The following is a 26,882-nucleotide window of genomic DNA, read 5'->3' as shown; positions in this document are numbered from 1 at the left end:
GAGACTTGGGCACACTACTTCCCTTTCTGGTGGTGAGGTGTTTGTCTGGCTTTTTGCATTGTTTCTGAATTATGGTAATTCAGTGGCAATCCTTCTATGTCTATGGGTGATGGCTTGTCATCTGACTTCCAACTACCTTTTGAATTAATTCCTGTGCCACTGTGACAGAGTGGCGTGTGTCTGTGTGTATTTTGATATATTCTTTCATTTATACATTATGTCCTCAACATTAAACCCTTGTATATTGTCAATATCGTTATACATGAAAAACAAACATACAGTGACCATATATATATTTAGACTCACTGCTACTACATACAGAATCAGGAAAATCTTGCACATCGAACTACTCACTTGGTACACGACTGGCATTTCATCTGCAAATGAGCGTGGAGGAAGGACATAAGATTATTTGTGTTGCGTGCGTGAAGTAAGATCGTGGTACTATCCTAAATTGTAGTTTTCATGTTTTCTTGGATTTCATATGTTTTGGGCATGTGTCTCTCCTCTCTACACCCGTCAACCTTAACTCTATTCATATAGCAAAATGTGATGTACGCATACATATTTGTATTGCTGTTGCAGTGCACTGTGGTTAATGCTAATTAAACTAGAAGTATGGATAGCGAACTAATTTGACGGATATTGATGTGCTCCTTTTCATGTTCAGATTCCAAGTTGTTTGACACCGCTGCGAAATGAGTTGTTGATTTGAAATTAAAGTTCGATTGGCAAGCCCTGATTCCGATCTCCCTCAACTTTTACTCCTTGCTCAATGATAATCCGTCACCGCATAGGCGGACTCCGCTTTAATCCTGCCTACTGAGTTGTGAAACTGCTGAGCGATGACTTCCACTGCCCCTGTTATTCGGCTAACGCATACCATTACTGCAGGTCCAAGTGTTTCACTCGGCTCCTCTTTGGGGCAAATAAATTTACCTGGTAATTTTAACACAAGGAACATGTCCTTGTGTCTGTCAAACTCACCAACATGAATTCCTTCTAGCTTACAGATAAGTTTGAATTTGTTTGCATAATTTAAACTGTAAAAGGCATCAACGCCTAATATCTTGCCTTCTCTTCCCAAGGTAAGCATGGTGAAAGACAAAGACCCGTCGTGGAAGCCCACTTTCATTGTGAAACCAGACGGTGGAAGTCAAGGCGATGGAATCTACCTCATTAAAGATCCAGTAGACATCAGGATGATGGGAAGCATTCAGAGCAGACCATCCGTGGTCCAGGAATATATCAGCAAGCCACTGCTCATTGACAAGCTGAAATTTGACATACGTCTCTATGTCTTACTAAAGTCTTTAGAGCCACTCGAAATCTATATAGCCAAAGATGGACTCTCTAGGTTTTGCACAGAGCCATATCAAGAGCCGAACCACAAAAATCTGCACCACGTATTTATGCACTTAACCAACTATTCCCTTAACGTCCACAGTGGGAACTTCATCCACTCTGACAATGCCCACACTGGCAGCAAAAGGACTCTCTCCAGCATTCTTTACCGACTCTCTTCAAAAGGGGTAGACATCAAGAAAGTATGGTCAGATATCATTTCACTGGTAATCAAGACTGTTATTGCACTGATTCCTGAACTCAAGGTTTACTACCAGTCTGATATCCCACCAGGAAAACCTGGGCCAACATGCTTCCAAGTAAGTCTGGTTTCTTTGTCTCTGAATTGTTTAACAGTGTGACGTGACCAATGGTACTTGAATTGTTTAACGGTGTGACATTGCATGCAATGCAATGCTTGTTTGTAATTTTCTTGTTTTCTTGTAAGTATAGCTCAGTGTGTTCTCAGTTGAATCAACACAGTTATTGGAATTGTGGGCTTTAGTGCTACACCGACGATTAGCCACGTAGCAACATTTTTATCGCAAAATTCAATCAGCACATCTTAATACACGTTGTAGTAAGGTCTGGCGGATGGATCTATTCATCACACCGTGCCTGTTGTGACAGGGGATAGTACATACAATGTTTGCTCTTATATGAAATGACTATATGGCATTGAGCTTCTGATGTATTCATTAGTAGTTTATTAGAAGTATGAAACATTGCTCACTTAATATCTTAGTTCACAGTATAAATCATAAAAGTAGCGCTATAATTACTCTTCACTTACTGACTTTAGATTTCCAACGTCATGCTCCTACACATTCCACTGAAAGTCAATTTTTGTTTGTAGCATTTTCTCTCTGCACTAGTAGTTCAGTGGACCTTTTTTTTTTTACATTACTCACTAACTTTGTAGAAGTACATTTCTCTTTGGGGGACCCACTGGCCTGTAGATCATGGTTACAGACCACCATGGGAATTTGTTCCTCCACTAGAGGCTTTCCATTAGCAATATTATTTAATGAACTATAAAGTGTGAACAAAGCCCTGGTGTCAGTAAGGTACTTACAATAAACACCATACAGGAGGACAAAACAACATAGAGGAGCATAGGTCTCGGTGAAATGGATGACTGCAAGTTAGGACCTGATAATAATGGACTATCTCTACCTTAGTAGTAGAGTGCATGACATTGGGGCTGAGGGTTATTCAGAGTTCTTCAGCAGGAGAAGAAGGTTGAGTAGAGTCTAGAAGACTGTGACATAAAGACTAATTGCCTTGGCCCTGAGTCGGCAAACCCAAGGTTGGCTTATTTGAAATTATTACTTTGGGGTTTTCTTGTGTTCTGTGATAAGGGGCTCTATGGTTACGCATCCTTGAGAGTTTTATTTTTTATTACTTGTATCACTGATGTGGAAGCAAAATCGGATATCAGGCAGAAGTCAGGTTTGTTTAGAAGATCTGATTGTTTGAAGAACTCCTAGGTTTCTCTGCCAAATCCCCGTACTCCTCATTTCCTTTATTTAAACACACTTCTTCTCTTTTAAAACCTTTTTTACATCCTATGCCTATTACTCAGGAATCTTTTTGGGGGTCCACTGTCTGGTATAATTCGCACATCCTTATAAACAATAGGCCCATCTTTTGGAAGTCTTGGAGTTCTTTGGGCATCATATGGGTCCATCAGTTTTTTGATAAAACCTCTCCCTGTACCTTTCCCCAATTTCAGTTGTCCTTTCGCTGTCCTCGTTCCTTTTTTCATAAATTTGTTTCTTTAATGGCTCTTATCCTTGATATTTTTTATTCTCTTCCTGCCTCTCCCTCCTCTATCTCCCAAGCTCCTTTTCTTCAAATTCTTTCAACTCTTCCCAAAGCCTCCCTTATTTACAAGTTCTTTTCCTCTCCTAATCCGGATCGAGTCAAATCTAAGTTGGAGCTAGCTTGGGAGGCGGATTTGGGCTGTGTTTGGTCCGTTGCCCTTTGGGATAAACTTTGGTCCAGGTCTTTAAAAATCTCTCGTTCTGCCTCTCTCACTCAATCTTTGTTTTACTTGTACCATAGACTATATTTCTCTCCACTTTCTTTTGCTCGTTTTTCTTCCTCTTCTGATTCTAGTTGTTGGACCTGTTCTGCCCCTAACGCTAACCTTTTGCATCTTCTATTCCGATGTCCTTCTGTTTCTTGTTTCTGGAGTGGTGTTTGGCTTTACATGTCTCGCATATTTACTCTCTCTTCCCAATTCTCACTTTCTACCCTTTTCCTAGGTAGTTTATCTGACTCTCTAGATCTTCCTCTACACTCTCGTGGTCTTTTTGATCTCATGCTTGCTTTAGCATTTCAACACATCTCCTCTAACTGGAAATGTCTCACAAAACTATCCATCCGCTGCTGGTGGAATTCTCTCTGTCACTTTCACAGGCTTGATATCGCCTTTGCTTTCTCATGTAAACTCACGCTTAATAGAGTTCTATTCTGGTTGCCCCTCACCTTATACTTAGATCGGATGGTCCGGAAAAATGTTTCACGTATTACTTCTGAAAATTTTGAACCGCCTTGAAGAAATTAATTACTTTTTCTTCTCTTTTATTAATAGTATGGGATTCATTTATTTATTGTTACAACGGTCTTCTTAATTGTATTTTGACTACTGTTCTGCCTATTGCACCTGTTCTTTAGAGCATAATATTATATTTTTATATTATGTTCTCATCATTTTAGAAAACATGGTCTTTGTTTGAGAGACCTGCAGTGATAGCACTTTGTGTTGAGTTTAGAATGTGCTACTTCTCCACAACAATCATTGGGACTGGACTCCAGTTTGGGGGTAGTGGCAGAATGAGGTTGAATTATGTTCCATTTGATGTGAATGAATGATGTAAGTGGGTGATAGTGGTTTGATAGAACACTCTGCACACATCTTTTGGGAGGACCTGGCCTGGCAGTTCCGGATGGACTGTTCCAATGAGGAGCAGGGTCAAGACTGATTTGTATACAGCTCGGTCCAAACTGAGGTGTCATGGTGAGCAAAAGAACAATGGGTTGGGATGGTACCCGAGCGATTGCCAGTGGTTAGAGAAATTGCAAGCATTCCTCCCAAGGCCATAAACCCAGTCATTAATGACTATTAAATAAGAGGGTCTATAGTAAGAAGTAGTGTCCGTCGTGCTCAAGCCCATATTAAAAAGGGTTTCTGAAGAACTTTGCCGTTCACATTATTAAAGTCTTGTTTTGCCAAAGAAAATTTGGGAGAGAAGCATTTAAGAAAGATGGCATGGTGGCCTATGGAAAGGGTCATTTTGATATGCATGGTTACTTGGGCACACATCTATTTTGGTGATGGCTGCTTGTTCGATTATAGATAAAGGTAGAGGGGCCCAATGGTTCAAGTCTCTCTGTAGGGTTTCCAAGGGTGGTGGATGTTCTTATTCTGATATCTTCGATGTTGACAATGTCACATATACTCCCAGACACTGAAAACCCTCCAAAACCACCATCAGTTCTGAGCAGCAGACAGTCTTCACACAGTCTCAAAGCAAATAATTTTGACCAGTTAATTTCAAGGTTATAGACTTGTCTTAGGTGATAGAGAATTCTGAGCACTTGTGAGCCTGAGCTCTGGGGATCACTCAGATAGATCAGCAGGTGTCTTTATAAAATGAGACCTCGTCTTCAATCCCATCCTCCTGTGCACCCCATTATAGCCTGGTTCCCTCTGAGGAATCATGCCAGAGGTTTCATGGCTAAGGTGAACAGCAAGGGGACCCTGCCATTTCCTCTTCTCAGTTGGCTACATGTAATATAGGAAGCTGATGAATTAAAAGCGGGCCCCTCAACTGATTATGGAATAGGAATTTAGGACCAATGCAAGGACCTCAAAGAGATATTCCTATCAAACTGAAACAAAACCTTCTCACAGTCCACTAAGATGAGGGTCATGGGTACTTGGAGGTGGGATGAATGAGGGATAGGGTTTTAACCCTTTCCATTCTCATTCCGTCATGTGCACACTAGCACTAAATCGCTCTGCTGTAAACAGCAGAGGGATTTCCTTTTTGTTTGCCTCAGGAGGTGGGGAAAACCTCCTGAGGGATATTTTTTCTCAGTGAAATGACAACCAGCGTGCATGGAGCTCTGACATCATTTCACCGAACCGGAAACGAGCCGATTGGGAGCAGGGAAACGCCCACTAGGCACCAGGGAGAGGGAGCGGCTCCTTGGGGAAGGGTCTTTGCTCCCCCGATATTTAAATGGGCATATTCAGTCTTTCTGCCTCCCCCGGAGGGGCAGATGCGGGCAGAGGCCCCCAATCTCCCCCCCCCCCCCATTCCCACCGTGGGGCAGTAAGCACACAGGATTTTTTTTATAGTTCAGGGGCAGGGGTGGGGGCTGCCCAGAATAGGCATGCCAATGCACCCACCCCAAAAACAAAGCCACAATCTTTCTGCCCCCCCCCCAGGAGGCAGATGAATGCAGTAGCCCTTTATCTGCCTCACCCCCCGGGGGGGCAGAAAGCCCACAAGGCACCAGGGATTATGTTTTTACTATATACAGGGGAGGGGTCTGCCCAGAATGGGCATGCTAATGTCCCCAACCACATTAGCCACAGTCTTTCTGCAGAAAGCCTACTAGGCATCAGGGACTTTGTTTTGTTTTTTATACGTAGGGTGACCTTATTTCGCAATGTGCCTAGCTGTGGATTTTGGACCCTAGCTCAGCCGGCACCTTGAGAAACCTAGTAAACGTGTACATTTTTGCAAACAGGGAAGCCAGGATGGAGTAACTTGTGTTGCTCTCACCAGGTTCTGTTACCCAGAATCCCTTGCAAACCTCAAACTTTGTATAAAGAAACACATTTTCTTCACATTTCTGTGAAGAAAAGTTATGGAATGTGCAGGGAGCCACAAACTTCCACCCACCCACTTGTGTGGTTAGGTCTAGTGCCCGCCGGGGGCAACTGGACAAGCAGCAGGCAGGAGGTACCAAAATGTTACTCTGGGGAAGAAGGTGGGCAGGCCCAAACCCTCGCACTACCACAGCACATGCCGCACTCAGTGTTCGCACACCCCGGGCTCCTCTGATCAATTTTCGGACTTAGGAAGACCTCTGCGTTGGAGGCAGTTCCCGCTTCACTCCACAAAAGTCTACCCTTTTTCTGACTGGGAGATGCCCCCTTGGGTCCAATGAACGCCTCTCTCACACCAGATCACAAAGATGCTAATGAGCCTCAGAACGCCATATTGGTAAAACTTAGCAGAGGTATCATCATCATACTTCCTCTTTAAACAGACATCTATCGCTGGCCACCAAGGGTCCTCTGCGACAGTGGAGGAAACAGGCAATAATTGGCTGCCATACAGCAAATTATACCGGATCCCTGATGGGGGTGATGAAGCTGCACTAGAACACAACCATCTTTATGCACAGTTAACTCCGCCCCCATGCTAGACACATCATCATCACCTGAATTCTAATAATTCCACGATGACGTTTGTCCTGCCCACCTGAAGCAGAAGTAGCTTCTGCATCTGAACAAGCAAATAATTTCTTGTTATAGTACACACACAACTGTAGAGGAGAGAAGTGATGGAACTGTCAGAGACTCCAAAGACAATAATGATATTATCTACTAAGACACCTGTTTACTGTGAAATGCAAATCATTTGATAAAAGTGATTTAACAGTAAATTCAAGGGAGCCGTGTGCATAAGGAGATTTAAAGGTCTGGCTCACCTGTCCAAGGTTTATACAATTAGCTATCACTACTTTTGAAGGACACTTTCATTACACACTGTGAATGATTAAGCAGAGTCTGAGAGGCAGTGACTCAAAAGTAAAGGCTTTTATTGACTGTTTCTTTACAGCTTCACAAACAGTTCTCCTATGGTCTTCTGTCTTGTTCTCAGAGGAAGGGTAGGGACTGGGCTTCGTTCTCATTCAGGTATTGTCACTGGAGAACATGAAAAGAAAAGAAAATATATAGGGTATTTTGCTGACGGGCTTGACTGTTGATCTGATACAAGGGAGGGTCGTGAGGGGGGAGCACCAGCACCACACACCGCCACCAAGTAATGTGCGTTACAGCTAGAGCGAGAGCAGAGCCCCGACCTGAGCTATTCTCCCGAGGTCCCATTTATCCCTCCCCTGCCTTGCCTGGGGGTCCCTTATCTCTAGGTTTCCCCCTCTCGAATAATCCCTGGATATGTCTATACCTCTTATAGCCACGCTCCTCCAGGAGCACGGCTGGCTTGCTGACGTTGCCGGAGAGGGTCCGGCTCCCTCTTCTCTTCTTCTGGGCTCTGGTCGTCGACTCCTCCTGCCGCCACCTTCTCCATGTCTTCTTCTTCGTCCTCCTCAATCAGCGCGATGGATTTGCTACTCCTTTCCTCACGGTGCTCTCAATCCGGTCTCGTCCCGACTCTAGGAACTCATCTCTGCTACTCACCCATCTCGCTTCCAGTTATGAAGTCCAGTTCCTCCGTTCGGAGTCCATTGGCGCACGTGATGTGATCACGTGATATGGGCCGGTCTCCAGGAAATACGGCGAATTAAAGGGGTCGTTATCGGCCTCTTCCAAGGGAGACTGCAAATAAAGCACAGGGGAAACATAAGGTGGAAATAGGTTGTCACAGCCCTCTTCCATGTCCTGGGATGGAACCACATGACACATCCCCTCCCCTAGACAGTTCACGATCGGGGAACTGGGGAACCCTTGAAAGGAAATCTGCATTCCCGTTGGAAGAGCCCTTCCAGTGACGGACATCAAAAGAGAAGGGCAGAAAGGAGAGGAACCACCTCAGGATACGTGGATTGTTCCCCTTATTCTGTCTCAACCATTGGAGGGGGGCATGGTCCGTAAACAGCACACAGTGTTTCCCCTCCAGGTAGTAGTGCAGTTTATCCACCACCCATTTGACGGCTAGACATTCTTTTTCGATAACAGGATAGTTCCTCTCGCGGGGAAAAGGTTTCCTACTAATGAACAATATCTGGCGTTCTAGGCCCTCCGTCGACACCTGGGACAATACTGCACCCAAGCCGAAGTCAGAGGAATCAGTTTGAAGGATGAATGGCTTTGTGAAGTCAGGGGATACCAGAACAGGACTAGAGGTGATACCAGCTTTGAGATCGTGAAAGGTCTGTCGGGCTAAGGGAGAGGGGGATAGGAGATCTTTAACACCCACATTCTTTTTAAGGAGATCCGTCAACGGGGATGCTATCGCTGAGTATCTGGGAATGAATCAGCAATAGTACCCCAAGAGACCCAGAAACGCTCCAACTTCCCTTTTGGTGGGTGGGGAAAAGGGTATTGGTGATGGCCCTGACTTTCTATTCCTGGGGCGCGATGTTACCATTTCCCAGGAGATAACCGAAATAGCGGACCTTCTGGTAGCCAACCCTTGATTTTCTCGAATTGATATGAAGACCGGCTTTCTTGAGGGCCTGGAGTACTTGTTTACAATGTACCAGATGCGTCTCCCAGTCAGGACTCTAGATGACTATGTCATCTAAGTACGCGGAGGAATAACCTCTGTGTTCCCGTAAAACCACGTCTATGAGTCGGAAAGTGGCTGGGGTGCCGTGGAGGCCAAAAGGGAGGACAGTAAACTCGTACAGTCCTGAGGGAGTGATGAATGCGGTATTAACCTGGTCCTTTGGGGAGAGGGGCACCAGCCAATACTCCTTGGTGAGATCCAATGTAGTGATATACTGGGCCTCCCTAAGCTGTTCGATCAATTCGTCAACCCGCGGCAGTGGGTATGAATCGAACTTGGTGATGGCGTTCACTGCCCTGAAGTCAATGCAAAATCTCAGGGAGCCGTCCGGTTTGGGTACGATGACTTTAGGAGACGACCATTTACTCTGAGAGGGTCTAATGTCACCCATAGCTAGCAATTTGCTGATCTGATCCTCAATAGCCTTTCTACGGGCGGCAGGGATACGGTATGGGAGTTGTCTAACCACTTTACCGGGTGCTGAAGGAATGGAGTGTTCAATCAGGGATGTACGGCCTGGAGTGTCAGTGAGTATGGGGGCGAAGGATGACAATTCTTGTTCCAACGCTTTTGTGTGTGTGTTGGGGAGAGAGTCGTTGATGTTTAAGTCCGAGAGTGTGGAGACATTCATCTGGTCCCCTTGGGTACCTTGAAGGATGTTTTGAGGAAGAGGGCCTAACCATTTTTTTAGGAGGTTAATATGAAAGATTTGGATTTTCTTTTTACTTAGGCGGAGGCGGTAAGTGGTTAGGCCAATCTTGTTCACCACTTCATAGGGTTCTTTCCATTCTGCTCGCGCCTTAGGAAGGGATGAGGGTAGAAGGACCAAAACCCAGTCATGTACCTGTAAATGACGCCATCTTTTTCCTTTGTCATAAAAGGTTTGCTGCTTTATCTGGGCCTTTTCTAGGTTGTCATGGGAGAACTCTTGTAATGTATGGAGGCTGGAACGCAGACCTTGAGTGTACTCGAGAAGGGTACGCTTCTCATCGGGTTTTCCCTGTTCCCAGGCTTCCCGGGTCATTTCAAGGAGGGTGCGCGGTTGCCTCCCATATAGGAGGTCAAATGGGGAACACCCTAAGCTACTCTGCTTCTGACAACGAATAACAAACAGAGCTACAGGAAGAAGGGCATCCCAGTCAGCCCCTTCCGTGGTCATCATCTTGTTCAGTGTTAATTTGATGGTGCCATTATACCTTTCGCACAGCCCGTCTGTTTGGGGATGGTATACTGAGGTTCGTATTTGGGTGATGTTGAAGTGATTTACAAACCTGGCCCGTAAGACGTGAAACGAAAGGGGTACCCTGATCCGTAAGGATCTCCCGAGGAAACCCCACTCTGGAAAATAGGTCCAGTAATTTCTCACAGATAGAAGTGGCATTGAGTGTTCGTAGGGCGAAGGCTTTGGGGTATCTGGTGGCATAATCAATGATGACCTGGGCATAGACATTGTCTTCCCGATATCTGGGAAGGGAACCTATAAGGTCCATGCCTACTCGTTCAAAAGGCTTCCCAATGATTGGCAAGGGTTGTAAAGGGACAGCCAGTGGGCAGTAGGTATTCTTACTCTGACACACCTCACATTCTTGGCAAACTTCATAATGTTAACATGTATACCCGGCCAATAGAAGTGGTCTAATATGTTTTGACTGGTCTTCTGGGCTTCGGTATGGCCAGCCAGGAGGTGGCTATGTGCGAAAAACATTACTTGGTCTCTAAATGCCTGTGGGACGAGCAGCTATTTTGGAACTGAGGCGCTTCCTTTTCTATAGAAGAGGTCCTCTTCTATTAGAAATGTAGGATAAGTAGTAGCAGTGGAAAGGGAAGAGGACGCCTGTTGCCAGGCTGTTTTAAGGATGCAGTGGTTTTTCTGGGTGAACTTGAAGCGTCGGTCCCCTTGCCAAGGTGCTTGTGTGAGGAGGACAGGGTCTTCTCTGCCCTATTTATTTATTGACCTTATTTACAAGAAGTGACATAAACTCGGGGTTGTCAGTCCCTAAAATCTGTTTCTCAGGGAGCCTGGGCAAGACTCCTACAGTGACGTATAGTTCCTTCCCATCAGGTAACCTTGCTCCCACCCTAGCCTTAGGATATACCTTAACATCTCCATGGACACAACAAATGGGTATCTGTCTGTGGCTGAGAAGGTTTTCTGGGTTGACTAATCCGGATTGTATAACCGACTGTCTACAGCCGGAGTCAAGCAGGGTTCTTGCATGTATCCCATTGATCACCAGACTTACATAGAAGCAGGAGCCATCTCTACTGTGTATAGGACGTGTTTGGTCACTTAGCTGATATCCATTGGTTCGTCTACGTTTTTCTTCTGGGAACAAAAACGAGCTATATGCCCCCAGGTCCCACAATCGAAACACTGGGACCCTTTTGGAGTAGGGATCTCTGGTTTAAACACGCGTGGCTTCAGGGGTTCACTAGGGAGTTTTGTGTGTTTCTTTTCTGGTTTCCCTGGACTGGGGTGTAGATGCTTCTTAGCCTCCCATATACTTGGTTTTGGTTGTGCCCGGGTGTATGTGGTGGCCATTTCCACTGCCTGCTCTACGAAGAGACCAGTATGCTGTCTGAGCCACCTTTGGGTAGAAAAAGGGAGGGCTTCCATGAATCGTTCAAGGTATATGAGCGATAGTATCTCTTCTTTGCTTCTCTCTTGTGGCTTCAACCATTTGTCAGCAGCAGCCTTTAATTTGAAATACAGGGTCTTTGGGCTATCCCCGGGACACCCCTTCTCTTTGCAAAACCGTATTCGGTAGGCTTCTGCATCTACCCCTAAGTGTTCCAGGTTGATTTCCTTCACCTCCCGATAGGAGGTATTACCGGTGGGGTTAGCGAGTTGATATGCGGCTTGGGCTTCACGACACAACAGGGAGGCTAAGAAGAAGGTCCACTTCTGTTCCGGCCACCATGAGGCCCTGGCTGCTCGCTCAAAGTTCAGAAGAAATGCGTCTGGGTTGTCTCCAGGCACAAACTTTTGCAGGGCTATAGTGGGAAAGCTGTTCAGGGTCCCTGCCTTAAAAGAGGAATGTACTGTGGCCCGGTCCTGTTTTTCATTCATCTTAAGAAGGGTGTCAAGCTGTTAATTGTGGGAGGCGGTGAATAAATGCCTATCAGCTTGTGCAGAGGTCATGTGCCTCTTGACGGCCCATTCGAGTTTTTCCTGGTCTCGTATTAGTTGCTGGATTAGGTTCTCCATTATGGATGTACAATGGAGCTTATCCTGCCCTCATTCTCCACCATGTGTGAATGGGTAAGCAGAGTCTGAGAGGCAGTGACTCAAAAGTAAAGGCTTTTATTGACTGTTTCTTTACAGCTTCACAAAAAGTTCTCCTATGGTCTTCCGCCTTGTTCTCAGAGGAAGGGTAGGGACTGGGCTTCGTCCCCGTTCAGGTATTGTCACCCGAGAACATGAAAAGAAAAAAAAAAATATAGGGGATTTAGCTGACGGACTTGACTGTTGATCTGATACAAGGGAGGGTCGAGAGGGGGAGCACAAGTACCACACACCGCCACCAAGTAATGTGTGTTACAGCTAGAGCGAGAGCAGAGCCCCGACCTGAGCTATTCTCCCGAGGTCCCGTTTAGCCCTCCAGGAGTGCGACTGGCTTGTTGACGGTGCCGGAGAGGGTCCGGCTCCCTCTTCTCTTCTTCCGGGCTCCAGTCGTCGACGACTCCTGCCGCCACCTTCTCCGTGTCTTCTTCTTCGTCCTCCTCAATCAGCCCGATGGATTTGCTACTCCTTTCCTCACAGCACTCTCGATCCGGTCTCCTCCCGACTCTAGGAACTCCGCTCTGCTCCTCACCCGTCTCACTTCCGATTATGAAGTCCAGTTCCTACGTTCTGTCGAAGTACGACTTTATGCATTTATCTCAGGGGTGTCCCCGTCTACACGAATTCTGCAGTAATGGAACTTGATAGAATGATACATATCAGTATCCATATCAGCGCCTGACCTAGTTGTGGTCCTGCTTGGAGATGTGAAGGATATTTCTGTACTGTTGTGTACATACATCTCACTTGCACTGCCGCTGGCTAAAAGGTGTGTGTAATGTGATGGGGTAGGGGTTCGCTCCCGACTATCAGCGACTGGGTGAAGCATCTTCGATATTGCAGTACTGCGTCAATCAGGCAGCTTCAGAATGCTCATGCCGCCCAGGTCTAGGCCTAGATACATATGGGTCCTGTAGTGTCTTGCTGGACACGAAGTTTGTTTCCAGCCACTCCCGAGGGCTGGCCTTACATTTACCCATCCAACACTGATGTCACCCCTCAGGTGACCCAGTCAATAGAAGGGTCAGTGGGCTGACCAGTTCTCTGTGTCGTCTTTTTGTCCTGCATGTGGACCTAGCGCCCAGAGCATTACAGGTCCCATTGCAATAGTGCTTGGTGCGGTGCACTTTGAATGTTATTGTAATAAATGCAGGCTGATGACGAAGTCATGTAATTGATGGAGAGCATATATGGTAATGGATCTTCTCCTCCCACGCATGTGTAAAATCTGCGGAAAAGAAACATGCACTTAAGTGACTGAGTCTATGGGGATTTTCATGCCTGGCAAATACTTGATGTCCATGATAATATCATCGTTGGTTTGCATTATCTGTGACGCTCACATGTCTTTTATATTGCAGTGATGTTGCCCCTCTTTCATTTCTTTTTCTTTTCTATTGTTTTATGCTGGAACAGATAAAGTTTGAAAAAAGGTAACTTCTATATTCATTGCACCAATTTACCTTTCGAGATGGTCTGTTTTTCTCTACAGATTTTTCCATTTTATTTTGACATTTTGCAGGTTAAAGGCTAGTAAACATAAATGGAATATACTGCTGGAATTGATTAGATGGACCATAGTATTCTGGGGGCTCCATCAACGGTGATCTGGTTGGTTTACTCCAATGTCTATTTGAGGATCAGAATGACCACTATAGGACCACATCCTAGGTGCATCTATGCACATCTTGTCGCAGAATGACCTTGAACAGGAGAACACGCCCATTTTGTTCAAACTCTAGCTGTCCGAGATCACTGCCGCTGCAGTGCTTGATTCATCCCCAAAACCGACCTTTTGGTGTTGATGTTACTTATGCCGCACAACTGTCTTAATGTCTCAGACCAGAGATTGCTTACAACAGGCTCTTAACACCCTGTGATACAATCCAAAGAGAACCAATTGATGACTATATTAAGCCATAACATTAGGAGCACTGAAGAGGGGCTTGAAGGGCTGGCATGCTTCGCTGCAGGAATTAGATTTGAGTGTCTGAACTACTGCTATTATACAAACTTTAGACAATGTCTCCTGTATATTGCAGAAGCATGGTCCTGTACAACCATTGTCACTACCCAGCCTTCATTTGCAGGTTTTACATTTTCCCACTTTGGTCTCTGCTATGAATTCCCCAATAGTGCATGCAAGCCCTTGAGCTCTAGGGTGAGAATGACTCTATTGGAAAGACATCTCTTGAGCATTGAAAGTAATACCTTGAGCATCCCTTTTAGTGATCATTTGGCACCTCCATGTTTCTACCTGGTTGTGAGTGGAGGTTCATCTCAGCTTGCATATGCTTTGGTTTGTTTAGATGTATGTTCTGTCAGCATTTCATGAAGCTTTTCTGTGCAGTGCTAAGCAGGGTGTTGACCAGGAAGCATACTATGGAAAGCTGTGCAGTAGCTGCCTCTTGTCCATGTGAGTGATATTCAAAGGAAAACGAGGCGTTCAGGGCCTACACCTTGTCATCTAATAAATGTATCATTGTGGGTCACGAGACGGTAATAGGAATAAGCATTAGTAAATGCATTAGGTTTCGCCTGTGTGAATAATAATGCGTTTTTTTGTTGTCCATTTTAGCCTGGTGAGCAGTTGTGCAATATTTGTTAATGAAACTCCGTAAAAGTGTTATGACTTGTTTTTTGACAAAGGCAATATGTGCAATATTTTCGCATTAATTGAAATGTCTGTGATTTTGTAAATCGCATTTGGGCTGCGTCAAAAAAGCGAGCAACCCCCAAGCAACATCTTTGCAAATCCGGGCCTTGTGTATGCTATGTGTTTTTCCATGTCTGCTCTTTTTGACAAAAGGCATTTAACCAAAGCCAGGTTGCAAGGGGTTAAATGTGGATAGTATGTACAATCACCTTGAGAGACCTTGTTACATGCAACCTGTGAACAGTTTTTTTTCTCATGTCCGTTTCAGCTGCAGTGACAATAACTTCAGAAATAACCCTTGTGCTACCGTAATGTGTGATAATGTGTTATTAGCAGAGTTGCTGTACATAATGTGGCTCGTTTATTTCCACTGACTGGGCTACTATGCTTACCATGCCTGTGTGTTATTGTGTATAAATGAATATTCTCAGATTTTAACATCAGGTATTTGATTTTAATCGCCCCCAAATAAAGAACACATGTACACATCACGCACAGCTAGAATTAAAATCCAAGTTCTGTGGAAAGAGCTGCTTTCATATAATTTAGGAACAGGTTACAGGGCCGCCTTGGCAGGCTTTACTCCCTGCCGGGTTGGCCCAGCTCTCCATCCTTTCAAGAGCAGTAACATTGGATGAAAGCAACACCTGTTATTTATTAGGCCTGGGTGGTAAATTCCGTTCCGCATGCGGAATTTGGATAATTTAGCGTTCCACGGAGAATGCGGAATTGCCAAAAATTCCACGATCCGCGGCTTTGTGGAATTTTTTGCTTGTTCGCGCTTTCAAAGTGCGTGTTCGCAAGATATTTACCCCCGAGCACACAAACAGCGTTCGCGAACAGGAAAAAAGCATTACGAACGGGCGGAACAACCAATTACGCGTGTTTGTGGAACTCTGCGTGCTCGCAGAGATTTTTTACCATTTCGCGGAGCTTTGCGTAGCGCGACTACGCAAATTCCACCCACCCCTATTATTTGTAGTGGTTAGATGGCGTTACGGCACTTATTTTATGTATTGATTATATAAAAATGTGTTGTTTTTCATACCAGGAGTACATACGTCAATATGCAAGAATGGTTTTGGCAGAAAGGGTAGTTCATCTCGATAGATGTCCTCTTGAAAAAAGCATGCATCGGAAGTGCGAAAGAAAAACTGACAAGCGGATGTGCATGCTGCATCGCGTGCATTTGTTTTCCTATAAAATCCGACACGCAGCTGTGTGTCAAATGGGGCGCTGTCTGTATCACACCTCTTTAACCGGAGGAACGTTGGTCTTTTTTGTGAAGCGACCCCTGCCACCGTTGTAAACAAAGTCGCGTTCCACTGAAGGTGGATACAGGCTGTGTTTCAGTGTTAAGCCTCAGTTATTTTAGTGCACTTGTACCATGGGTAATTCACTGTTTTCTGTTGGTATTGCCACATTAAATTTGGTGCATTCGAGTGTTGTATTACAGTCACTTCGATGCATTTCAATGTGGTGCCACATTCACTTAATAGCATTGTTAGTGTGGTTTTGCAGTCACTTCACTGTAGCTTCGTCGCTCTTGTGGAATTCGACTGGTTTACTTAAATGCTAGTTCAGTCTACACTCTACATAGAAGCTCTGCGACTTTTAAACATGAAATAGCGATTGGCAAACACGGTATCTCACTTTGGACAGCCGGCCACCAGCGCTAAGTACTGGCTAGAAATATATAAGAGCAAAAGAGAACATGGTCATTCAACTGGACAAACTCCACACTGTATAATGCCATTTCTACCACAAAACCTCCAACATCAGAAGATAGTCTCCACCTAGAGAGGAATCACTTAAAGACGACTACAGGAAAGTCAATGACAACAGCAGATGAGTGTCCGGAGAACCAGGCGCAGGACTCGTCTTTTGCTATAAGCAATGCTTTAAATGAGAAAAAATAAGTGCAGGTACTCATTAAAATGAGTTAGAGGTGTGGCAAAAGGGCTGGGGCTAGGGGCGGGGCTAAGGGCAAGATACGATGATACATAATGACTACTGTACCAGTTACAGCACATATCAAAACGCATGAGAAATGCATTAATGTAAACAAACAGGATGATATGTTAACATTTCCTTGTTTTGTAATATTTGCTGCTTCTTAATGCCATATGTTATTTGTTGTTGTTTGGAAAATACTATATATTCTGAAGCACACACACACATAAAGAGCGAAACAAGCGGAAATGAACACAAAAGCATTCCACCCATTCCCTTTAAAATATCTCCTGAGAGTTTCCCGATTCTCTCCCTCTTTCTCTCGCGCAAAAATAGGCATACACAGGTCGGCAAGCACACAGACCTATGTATATGTATTTATAAACGATTATTTAAGTTAACAGGAAATGCACAGGATTTTTGACTGGACACAAATTTGTGTTAAAATACCTACAACAATACCATTCCAGAGCCCATTCATGATTTCAGAACTCAACAATTATCTGGTATTTTTATGTGAAGAAAGTGGCAATCCTAACTTCACCTGTCACCTCACTTCTATACATTCATCCCTCCCTCTTCCTTCTATGCTTGTTTTGTATATACGCATCATCTAATATTTTTTCCATATCTTTATTTCATTGGTAGACTAGTGTTTATTATGTCATCTGTTGGAACGTTCATTTATCTTATATAAATAACCTTATAGAATGGTCGGCGGATTTGATCTTTTGAGAGCTGTTCTTCACACGTTACTGTTTCCACCTGCGTGTGGGCCCTTATGATGTTACCACTTGAATAAACATCATTTATCCACTTTACATCTTCGTTTCCTGCTTCAACAGAGCGGCACACAGAGGAAAGCAGCCTCTGTGCTGAGCAAAAAAATGGAGAGAAAAAAACGGCTTTGGGGAAGGTAGAGGATTGTCTGTTGCTGCCGCTCACTTTAGTACGGCCAGTACATTCCCTTAGATGGGACAGGATTATTGACTGGCAGTCCTAGCCCATTTCACACGCCTGATGGAGGAAGGGGGTGGAGGGGCCTTAAGCACTTTAAGCCTAATAGCCATTGCGCACTTGATCAACAGTGCAGGGTCTGTCTAGACCCTGTCCTGTTGATCACAGCATGACGCAAGGCAAGCCCTCTCAACCCCTGCAGTCTGGGGACATTCAAGTGGGCGCTGCTGGAATCTCCAGCAGCGACTCCACAAAAGGCCACTGAGGGGCACAGTGACTTGCAGGCTCCTCGGAAGCAGTGCGGCATCTGCCCTGAGCTGGAGGAGATACCGAACCTGAGCCTGCTGTGCTCTCAATGAGGGTACCGGTACTCTCCCTCACCTAAGAAAAGTCCCACTACTGACGGCAAATCAATCAATCAATCAATCAAGAAATTTGTAGAGCACGCTACTCACCCGTGAGGGTCTCAAGGCGCTGGGGGGGAGGGGTGCTGCTACTGCTCGAATAGCCAGGTCTTGAGTAGCCTCCTGAAGGTTAGTAGGTCCTGGGTCTGTCGTAGGATGATGGGGAGGGTGTTCCAGGTCTTGGCGGCGAGGTGGGAGAATGATCTGCCGCCGGTGGTCGCTCTTCGGATGCGGGGGACGGTGGCGAGGGCGAGGTCGGCGGAGCGGAGCTGGCAGTTTAGGGTGTAGAAAGTGAGTCGTCTGAGGTATGCTGGTCCGGTGTTGTGGAGTGCCTTGTGTGCGTGCGTGAGGAACTTGAAGGTGATCCTCTTGTTGACGGGAAGCCAGTGCATCACCTTCAAGCTCCTCACGCACGCACACAAGGCACTCCACAACACCGGACCAGCATACCTCTCGTGGGGTGTGATGTGGCTGTGGCAAGGGATGTCAAAGATCAGGCGTGCATAGGCGTTCTGTATGCGTTGTAGTCGTTTCAGGAGTTTGGCCGAGGCTCCTGCGTAGAGTGCATTTGCATAGTCCAGCCTGCTGCTGTCAAGGACCCGGGTGACCGTTCTTCTTGTTTCGATGGGGATCAACCTGTAGATCTTGCGGAGTATGCGGAAGGTGTTGAAGCAGGATGATGAGACGGTGTTGACTTGCTTGGTCATATTGTTGACGGGAAGCCAGTGTAGGTCTCTCGTGGGGTGTGATGTGGCTGTGGCAAGGGATGTCAAAGATCAGGCGTGCAGAGGCGTTCTGTATGCGTTGTAGTCGTTTCAGGAGTTTGGCCGAGGCTCCTGCGTAGAGTGCATTTGCATAGTCCAGCCTGCTGCTGACAAGGGCCCGGGTGACCGTTCTTCTTGTTTCGGTGGATATCCACCTGTAGATCTTGCGGAGCATGCGGAAGGTGTTGAAGCAGGATGATGAGACGGTGTTGACTTGCTTGGTCATAGAGAGTGTTAAGTCGAGGATAACCCCCAGGTTGCGTGTGTGGTCGGTGGGTGTTGGTGCTGCTCCCAGTGCGGTCAGCCACCAGGATTTGTCCCAGGCTGAGGGGGTGGGGCCGAGGATGAGGAGCTCCGTTTTGTCCGAGTTCAGCTTCAGATGGCTGTTCTTCATCCATTCGCCGACGGCTTTCATTCCTTCGTGGAGGATGGCTTTGGCGGTGAGGGAGTCCTTGGTGAGGGAGAGGATCAGCTGGGTGTCGTCGGCATAAGAGATGATTTTGAGGTCGTGCAGTCTGGTGACATGGGCGAGCAGTGCCATGTAGATGTTGAACAATGTTGGGCTGAGGGATGATCCTTGGGGTATGCCGCAGATTATCTTGGATGCTTTGGAACGGAAAGGGGGGAGGCGTACGCTCTGGGTTCTGCCGGAGAGGAAGGAGGTGGCCCATTCCAGTGCCTTGTCTCGGATCCATGCGTTGTGGAGGCGTGTGCGTAGGGTGCGGTGGCAGACAGTGTCGAAGGCGGCTGATAGGTCCAGGAGGATGAAGGCCGCGGTTTCGCCGTTGTCCAGGAGGGCCCTGATGTCATCGGTGGCGGCGATGAGGGCAGTTTCGGTACTGTGGTTGCTGCGGAACCCGAACTGGGACGGGTCCAGGATGTTGCACTCCTCAAGGTAGCGGGTCAGCTGTCTGTTGATGGTTTTCTCGATGACCTTCGCAGGGAACGGGAGCAGGGAGATGGGCCAGACGTTCTTGAGGTCCCTCGGATCCGCATTGGGTTTCTTGAGTAAGGCGTTGATCTTGGCGTGTTTCCAGCTCTTCGGGAAGGTCGCGGTCTCGAAGGAGATGTTAATGGTCTTGCGGAGATGGGGTGTGATGGTGGCACTAGCTTTGTTGAAGATGTGGTGCGGGCATGGGTCTCACGGAGAGCCGGAGTGAATGGTGTTCATGATTTTGATGGTGTCGTTGTTGTTTATGTTGGTCCATGTGAGCAGGGGGTTGATGTGGGTGGTGGCCGTGGGGTCTGAGGTGTCAGTGGCCTTCGAGGTGGTCAGGTTGTTGAAGCGGTCGTGGATGTCTGCGATCTAGTGATGGAAGAAGGTGGCAAGGGAGTCGCACAGGTTTTGCGATGGTGGGATGTTGTTGGTGTTGGTGCTAGGGTTGGAGAGTTCCTTCACGATGTTGAAGAGCTCTTTGCTGTTGTGTGCGGTGTTGTCGAGGCTGTCCTTGAAGGATGCCCTTTTGGCGGATCTGATGGGGCGATGGTGTCTGCGGATGGCGTTCTTATGGGCTGCATAGCTGTCTGGTGTCTGTTTGCGGTGCCATTTCTTCTCTAGTTTTCGGCAGGTTTGCTTTGAGGCCTGGAGATCCGCGGTGAACCAGCTGGCTTTCTTGTTAGTGCGTTTGTTGGAGGGTTTCTTTATCAGGGTGCAGTCGTCGATTAAGCGCCTGAGGTTGCGGGGGGCGGTGTCGGCGTTGGTGGGTTCGGTGGGTGGGCTTTGGACGAGGGTGGTGTTTAGCTGGTCTTCGGTGATTTTGCTCCAGCTGCGGTGGGGGATCTGTTGAGTGCGGTGGTGCGTTGTGGGTTTCCGGAAGGTGTAGTGGATGCAGCGATGGTCGGTCCTGTGGAGTTCGGTAGTGTGGCTGAAGGTGATGTGGGAACTTGCGGAGAAGATGGGGTCAAGCGTGTGGTCGGTGGAGTGGGTGGGAGTTGTGATGAGCTGTCTGAGACCGAGATTGGCAAGGTTGTCAATCAGGGTGGTAGAGTTGGTGTTGTTGTTGTTCTCGAGGTGGAAGTTCAGGTCTCCGAGGAGGATGTAGTCTGTGGAGGCAAGGGCGTGCGTGCTGACAAAGTCTGCAATGGAGTCGCTGAACTGAGGCCGGGGTCCGGTGGGTCTGTAGATGAGAATTCCTCTGAGGGTGGTGTTCGGATCAGTGTGGATCTGGAAGTGCAGGTGTTTGGCAGTGCTGAGGGTGTCGTCGGTGCTGGTCATGACGGGATGGCTATGGCGATGTCGGTGCTGAGGAGGCATTCATCCAGGTCTCTGTCAGGAAGGCGACGTCCGGGAAGGATGTGTCAAGTAGGTCCCAGAGTTCGACGGCATGTTTGCGTGCGGAGCGGGTGGTCAGTAGTATGCATCTGAGGTGGTTGCGTCCTCTTGCAGTGGGCGGTTTGGCAGCTCGGAGGCTGGTGAAGTTGCAGCTCTGACAGTAGAACGGTCCTTTGGTGTGCTTCGGGGCGGCCAGGAATCAGGTGTGCGGTCGTCCGTTGTTGAGTGCGTGGAGGGTGCTGGCGGAGTAGTGGCGGCGTTCGGTGTGGCGTTCTCGGGGCCAGGGGGTCCGGCGCTGGGCACGGTGCAGGGATGGCCGGGCGCAGGCGGGCTTGCCTTAAGCGCGCCTTCAGCACGCCAGCGGCGTGGCTGCCATACAAGGGAAGGTGGGAGGGAGGAGCTGCTGGGAGGTGGGAGCGGGCGGCGAATGGGTTAGCAGGGGGCGGGAACGCAGGGGACGCAACGGCGGGAAAGCGAGTGGGTAGAGCGGGCGGAGGATACAGAAGGCAAAAGAAGGGCACAATAACAGTACAACAGGAAAAAAAGGAAACAAGGCGAAATACAACTAATTACAGTACGCGGGCAGAAGCACAGTCATGACAGGGACAAAAGAGGCAGAGCGAGCGCAAGAGCTAACGGCCAACCACTGGCCATCAGGGATGAGGCGCAGGTGGTATCCTGCGGGTGGAGGAGGGCCTCGAACTTACGGCAAGCGGCAGCAGCGGGCTCAGGGACACGGACACACAGGTGGTGCGGTGCGGCGTGGGGAGCGACCTGCCTGTAAACAGGGTCAAGGGTCGCTCTCCTCACCGCATAACGGCCGCCATGTAAGGGGAGGTGGGGGAGAGGAGCAGCTGGGAGGCGGGAGCGGGGCGGCGAATGGGCGAGCAGGGGGCGGGGGCGCAGAGGACACAGTGGTGGGAAAGCGAGAGGGTAGATAAGGCGGAGGATACAGAAGGCAAAAGAAGGGCACAATAACAGTACAACAGTAAAAAAAAGGAAACAAGGCGAAATACAATTAATTACAGTACGCGGGCAGAAGCACAGTCACGACAGGGACAAAAGGGGCACAGCGAGTACAAAAGCTAACGGCCTACCACTGGCCACCAAGGATGAGGCGCAGGTGGTAGCGTCCGGGTGGAGGAGGGCCTCGAACTTACGGCAAGCGGCAGCAGCGGGCTCAGGGACACGGACACACAGGTGGTGCTGTGCGGCGTGGGGAGCGACCTGCCTGTAAACAGCCAGAAAATTCTGAAGTGCCAGTACTCAGTACCGGGAGTACCGGCTCATTTAAAGCACTGGCTATAAGGTGGTGTTATGGCGGGGCTCTACGGCCATCCATAGCTGCAGAATTTACACCATGATGCTTTTCTGGGTAGAGCCTCCGTTAGACATCCCTCCCAGTGCCTTCCGCTGCTGCACTGTGAACTGAGACTTGTTCAGAGGGTAACGTACCGTGCACCTTAAAAGTGCGGGGTGTATGGCTGGAGGAACATAGCAGGCACTGCCTGGTTTTGTCAGTTATCACTCATGGTTGAACCTTATTGATAAAGTGCACACATGAATATTGTGCAGATGGACTGGGTGTATGCTTAGTCGCCGAAGGGCTGTTCTCTACAGTGCCTGCGCACAATGCATACCTGCTTGTGCGGTGGAGTGACAAACGCACTCAAGTGGATCCCTGCTTGTGCCCCGGGGACACTAGGTAGTGCAGGCTTTGTCCGGAGTGGGGAAAAGAAATTAAAGGCTTGTTGAGGGATCTCCGTGGAGTTAATAACAGCATGCTGAGCCCATGCCACTGGGACAGCGATGTAACTGTAAAGGAAGGGTGTTGCTCTTGTAGCGACAGCAGGGGATGCTGTAATGCTTGAAAGAAGTTCCAGCAAAGTGGATTGAAACAGTAATTTGGTCATGGGAAACTGATAAGAGAAGCAGAGGAGGAAGTACAGGAAACAGTATGCTGCAGCTAATAGAAACTGAGGAAAAGTAAGTTGCAAGAACAGGAACTAATCAAAAGGAAGGAGGCGGAATGTAAGCCCCTTTTAAGATTTATACTGAATACAATATATTTCAGGCAAACCTAAAAAGGATCATTACATTGCCTGCAGGGGCAGAAATATTAAGTTAATTTATCCATCCTTCACAAAGTGAAATTTGTGCTACATAAGACAAAGCCCAATGTTCATAAAGTAAAAACAGAAACTTGTTTTGAGAAAGACATTATCGCAGCCTGTTTCGGCATCTTTCCTGGAATTTCTCGAGGGTGAATGGTTGTGACTGATTTCTTTTAGCTCTCTTACAAGAGATCAATTGCGGGAGCAACTTTTTGTCAGTCGTAAGGACTAAATCACAGGAAACAGCCTTTACAATGAGGGCAGAGCCACATGTGCAGTTACCTGCAAGCACAACCACGCTTGCCTTAACCACGCATATGCCTTAACCACCCGTATGCGTGGTTAAGGGAGCACATGGTCTGGATGTCCAGATGGGCAAGAACAAGAACAGGAAGCATCGGGACAGAAAGCCCGTCTCGGGCAGGTAAGAGGGCTGGGACTGGGCTTGGGGGTAGTTTTAGGGATGAGGGTAGTTTTTAGGGCTCAGGTAGGTCAGGGTTGTTTATAGGGCAGAGGGACGGGTTTTAGGGGTCAAGGCAGAGGGGGTCAGGGTAGTTTTAGGGATGGGGTTTATTTTTATGGTTCGGGTGTTGGGTTGTTTATAGGGCAGGAAGCAGGGTTTTAGGGCTCAGGCGGGGGGTCAGGTAGTTTTTGGTTTTAGGAGTGGTGGTGGAGGTAGGTTTTAGGGCTCAAGGGGGTCTGGTTGTTTATATGGGGGCCAGGATTTTAGGGCTTAGGACGGAAGGGCCGGGGTGTGATCTTTACCACACATCCCTTTACCAATCATGCCTTTACCACGCAATTTCGAGGTAAAGGCATGCATTGTAAAGGAATATGTTGTTTAGATGCATTTGTTGTTCTGGCTGCGTTGTAGAGGCATGCATGGTTTATCCCTGTATGCTTCTGTCATACAACCATAAATCACGGGTCCTTTACAATGTCACAGTAGTTACATGTTAGAATAATCGCTTTTTAATTCGTTAAGTCCAAGCTACTGATCACGTTGTATGGTCTGGTTTGACAGGGCAGCTGTTACTAGGCAATTATGTGTGCATCACTACAGAGAGGCTTTGGCTCCGCCCACAAGTTGGGAGTCAGGAGTACATGATTTGATTGGGCCGGTGTTGGGTGCTTCCACAAAAAAAGTATTTACCCTCCTTGCAGCTGTTGGAATTTTGTTTATTTATCCAGCAGCCTGAGGTTGAACTTTCAGGGGCACATACATGCTATTAAAATGACTTAAGATAACTAGATAATTCCTGATGTTTGTCTTTTTCTGGCAAACACAAGGAGATGATGGACGGAGTGCTGAAACTTTTCAAACACTCACCCCCAGTCACATCTGGGTTGAATCCATCATCATTCTTTAGCAAAAAAAAAGATGGATTTAGGCCCAGATCTCTATACTTAGGTGAATGCATGACATTGTTCTGAATTCTGTCAATCAATTGTTATTTTTGCATTTGTCACCCTGATTGGGACGGGTATGCCCAGACGTGGGTCCCGTGCTCTCCATGCCACTGAAGTCAAGCTATCCTGGCTGATGAGGGCTGAAAGCCCGAAACCAGTCCTGGGATGCTTGTTTCCAGTCCAGGGAGGACCTGGCCTGGCAGTTCGGGCTGGACTGTTCCCATTGGGCGCAGGGTCAAGACTGATTTGCATATGGCTGGGTCCAAACTGGAATGGCATGGTGAGCAAAAAACCGATGGATTTAGGCCCAGATCTCTTTACTGGGGTGAATGTATGAAATTGTTCTGCATTCTGTCCATCGATTGTTCTTTTTGCATTTGTCTTTTTCTGGCAGCAGCACACATGGAATGAGGGCAGTAACTTAAAATGCACGTATTTTTAAGTCTGGCTTGACAGTGGAACTGTCACCTGACCTGTTAACCTACACCAATATTTTTCAACAGTCTTTGCTTTCACACAAATACATATTCATTCACATGTTATTTACATGAAATGCTTCACGTTACCATACAATATTCTGTTAAAACCAGACCTATTGGCATTTCCAATGTTCTTTTAGGTTTCAGTTGCTTTACCAGCGATAGACGGCAGCGTGCCAGCTGGCACAGTGACACGATTTTTAAAAAGTAGTACTTGCAGTGTTTAGCTTGTTGATCATATGCTGATATTTTACAACGTTCTGTTTTTGAGTCATTTTCAACTGAAGCTCCCCTTAGCACTGGCACTTTGTTTGATAGCCGGTCCCCGGTCCACCGGTGCCGATTGTAAGGAGGGACGCGACTCCTCCCCTGGAGCCCTTACTGCCAGTATTGGTGGTGGTACTTAAACCACATGGTTGCCCAGCCGCGCAGCAATAGACAGCAGCGCGCAGGCAGGCACAGTGACACGATTTTTAAAAAGTAGTACTTGCAGTTTTAGCTTGTTGATTATATGCTGATATTTTAAAACGTTCTGTTTTCAAGTCATTTTTAACTGAAGCTCACCTTAGCACTGGCACTTTGTTTGATAGCTGGCCTGCCGCAGCTCTTTTTGCCGATTGTGTGGAGGGACGCGGCTCCTCCCTCTGAGCCCTTACTTCCAGTATTGGTGGTAGTACTTAGACCACATGGTTGCCCGGCCCCGCGCGCCGCCGGAGCTTCGAAGGCACGCCAAAGGCAAGCCCGTCCGCGGCCGGATCGTGGCCAGCCCCAGCCATGCTGCCCAGTTGATCAGTAATGAGGTAATCCAATGGTCTAGAAATGACCTCCTGTCCCTTAGAGATCAACCTTGTTCTAGAGAACCTGTCCATTGAAGCACTTCCGAGCGCGTGTACTGGCTGTAACCAGGCTCTCGGTGACACCACTGGGTATCCAGGCAAGTACAACCAGAAGGGCTGCAAGCAAGATTTGAGTAAGCATGCTGATGTGATTAGGGTGTGTCTAATCAATTGTAGATCTTTGGCTAGGCACGCAGAGGATATATGGCTCCTACTTGCGGAGAATGAGTGGGAAGTCATGTTCCTGACGGAAACATGGTTAAAAGAATATGACTCCGCTGCAGTGGCATTCGCCGTCCCACCTGAGTTCAAAATATGCTGTGCTAACAGGGAGGGAGCAAAGAGGGGAGGGGAGGGGAGACGGCCATTGTTTTAAAAGGCACTTGGAAAGAGCATCCTCACCGCTACTTTATATGGATAGGATTGAAGGGCTCAACTTTTGTATCAAGATCAGCCCAATAACCTCCTTCGCAGGGCTCCTGATTTATAGACCCCTAGACTGTGAAAAGTATGCACCTGGAACTGTGCAATTACATTGCCCAGAAATCTCTATTACATTCTAATTTCACTGCACTAGGGGATTTTAGTCTTCATGTGAATGACCCAACCTGTTTTGAGGCAACACAGGTGGTCTTGTCCCTCTTGGGTGCTAACCTGACTCAGCACGTGAGGCAGGAAATACTCTTGACCTTGTGTTTTCAAATATCCCTTCTCTGAAAACGGACTCCCCAAGACAAACGGCCTGGACCGACCATTGCCTAATTCCATTCTCATTTAATGTGGAAAAACCCGGTCGGCAAGGGAGCACTCGCTTTTGTTTAAAGAGAGACTGGAAGAAATTGACCGTGGAGTTCTTAGACCCAGGTTTGCAGAACAGCCAACCTCCATTAACTAATGATTCAAACATGGAC

General features: G+C 47.3%; 1 protein-coding gene across 1 annotated transcript in view; it reads left to right on the top strand.

Moving 5' to 3' along the window:
- Positions 1 to 26,882, top strand: part of TTLL11 (tubulin tyrosine ligase like 11) — a 749,536-nt gene that overhangs the window by 184,436 nt on the left and 538,218 nt on the right. The window contains exon 4 of the mRNA XM_085613706.1: positions 1,089 to 1,664. Coding sequence (XP_085469832.1) covers positions 1,089 to 1,664 — 576 coding nt within the window. The remainder of the gene's footprint in view (positions 1 to 1,088; positions 1,665 to 26,882) is intronic.

This window comes from Triturus cristatus, chromosome 1_2 (assembly GCF_964204655.1).
Source record: "Triturus cristatus chromosome 1_2, aTriCri1.1, whole genome shotgun sequence".
Classification (NCBI taxonomy): Eukaryota; Metazoa; Chordata; class Amphibia; order Caudata; family Salamandridae; genus Triturus; species Triturus cristatus.
This window is presented reverse-complemented; position numbering and strand designations above follow the sequence as displayed.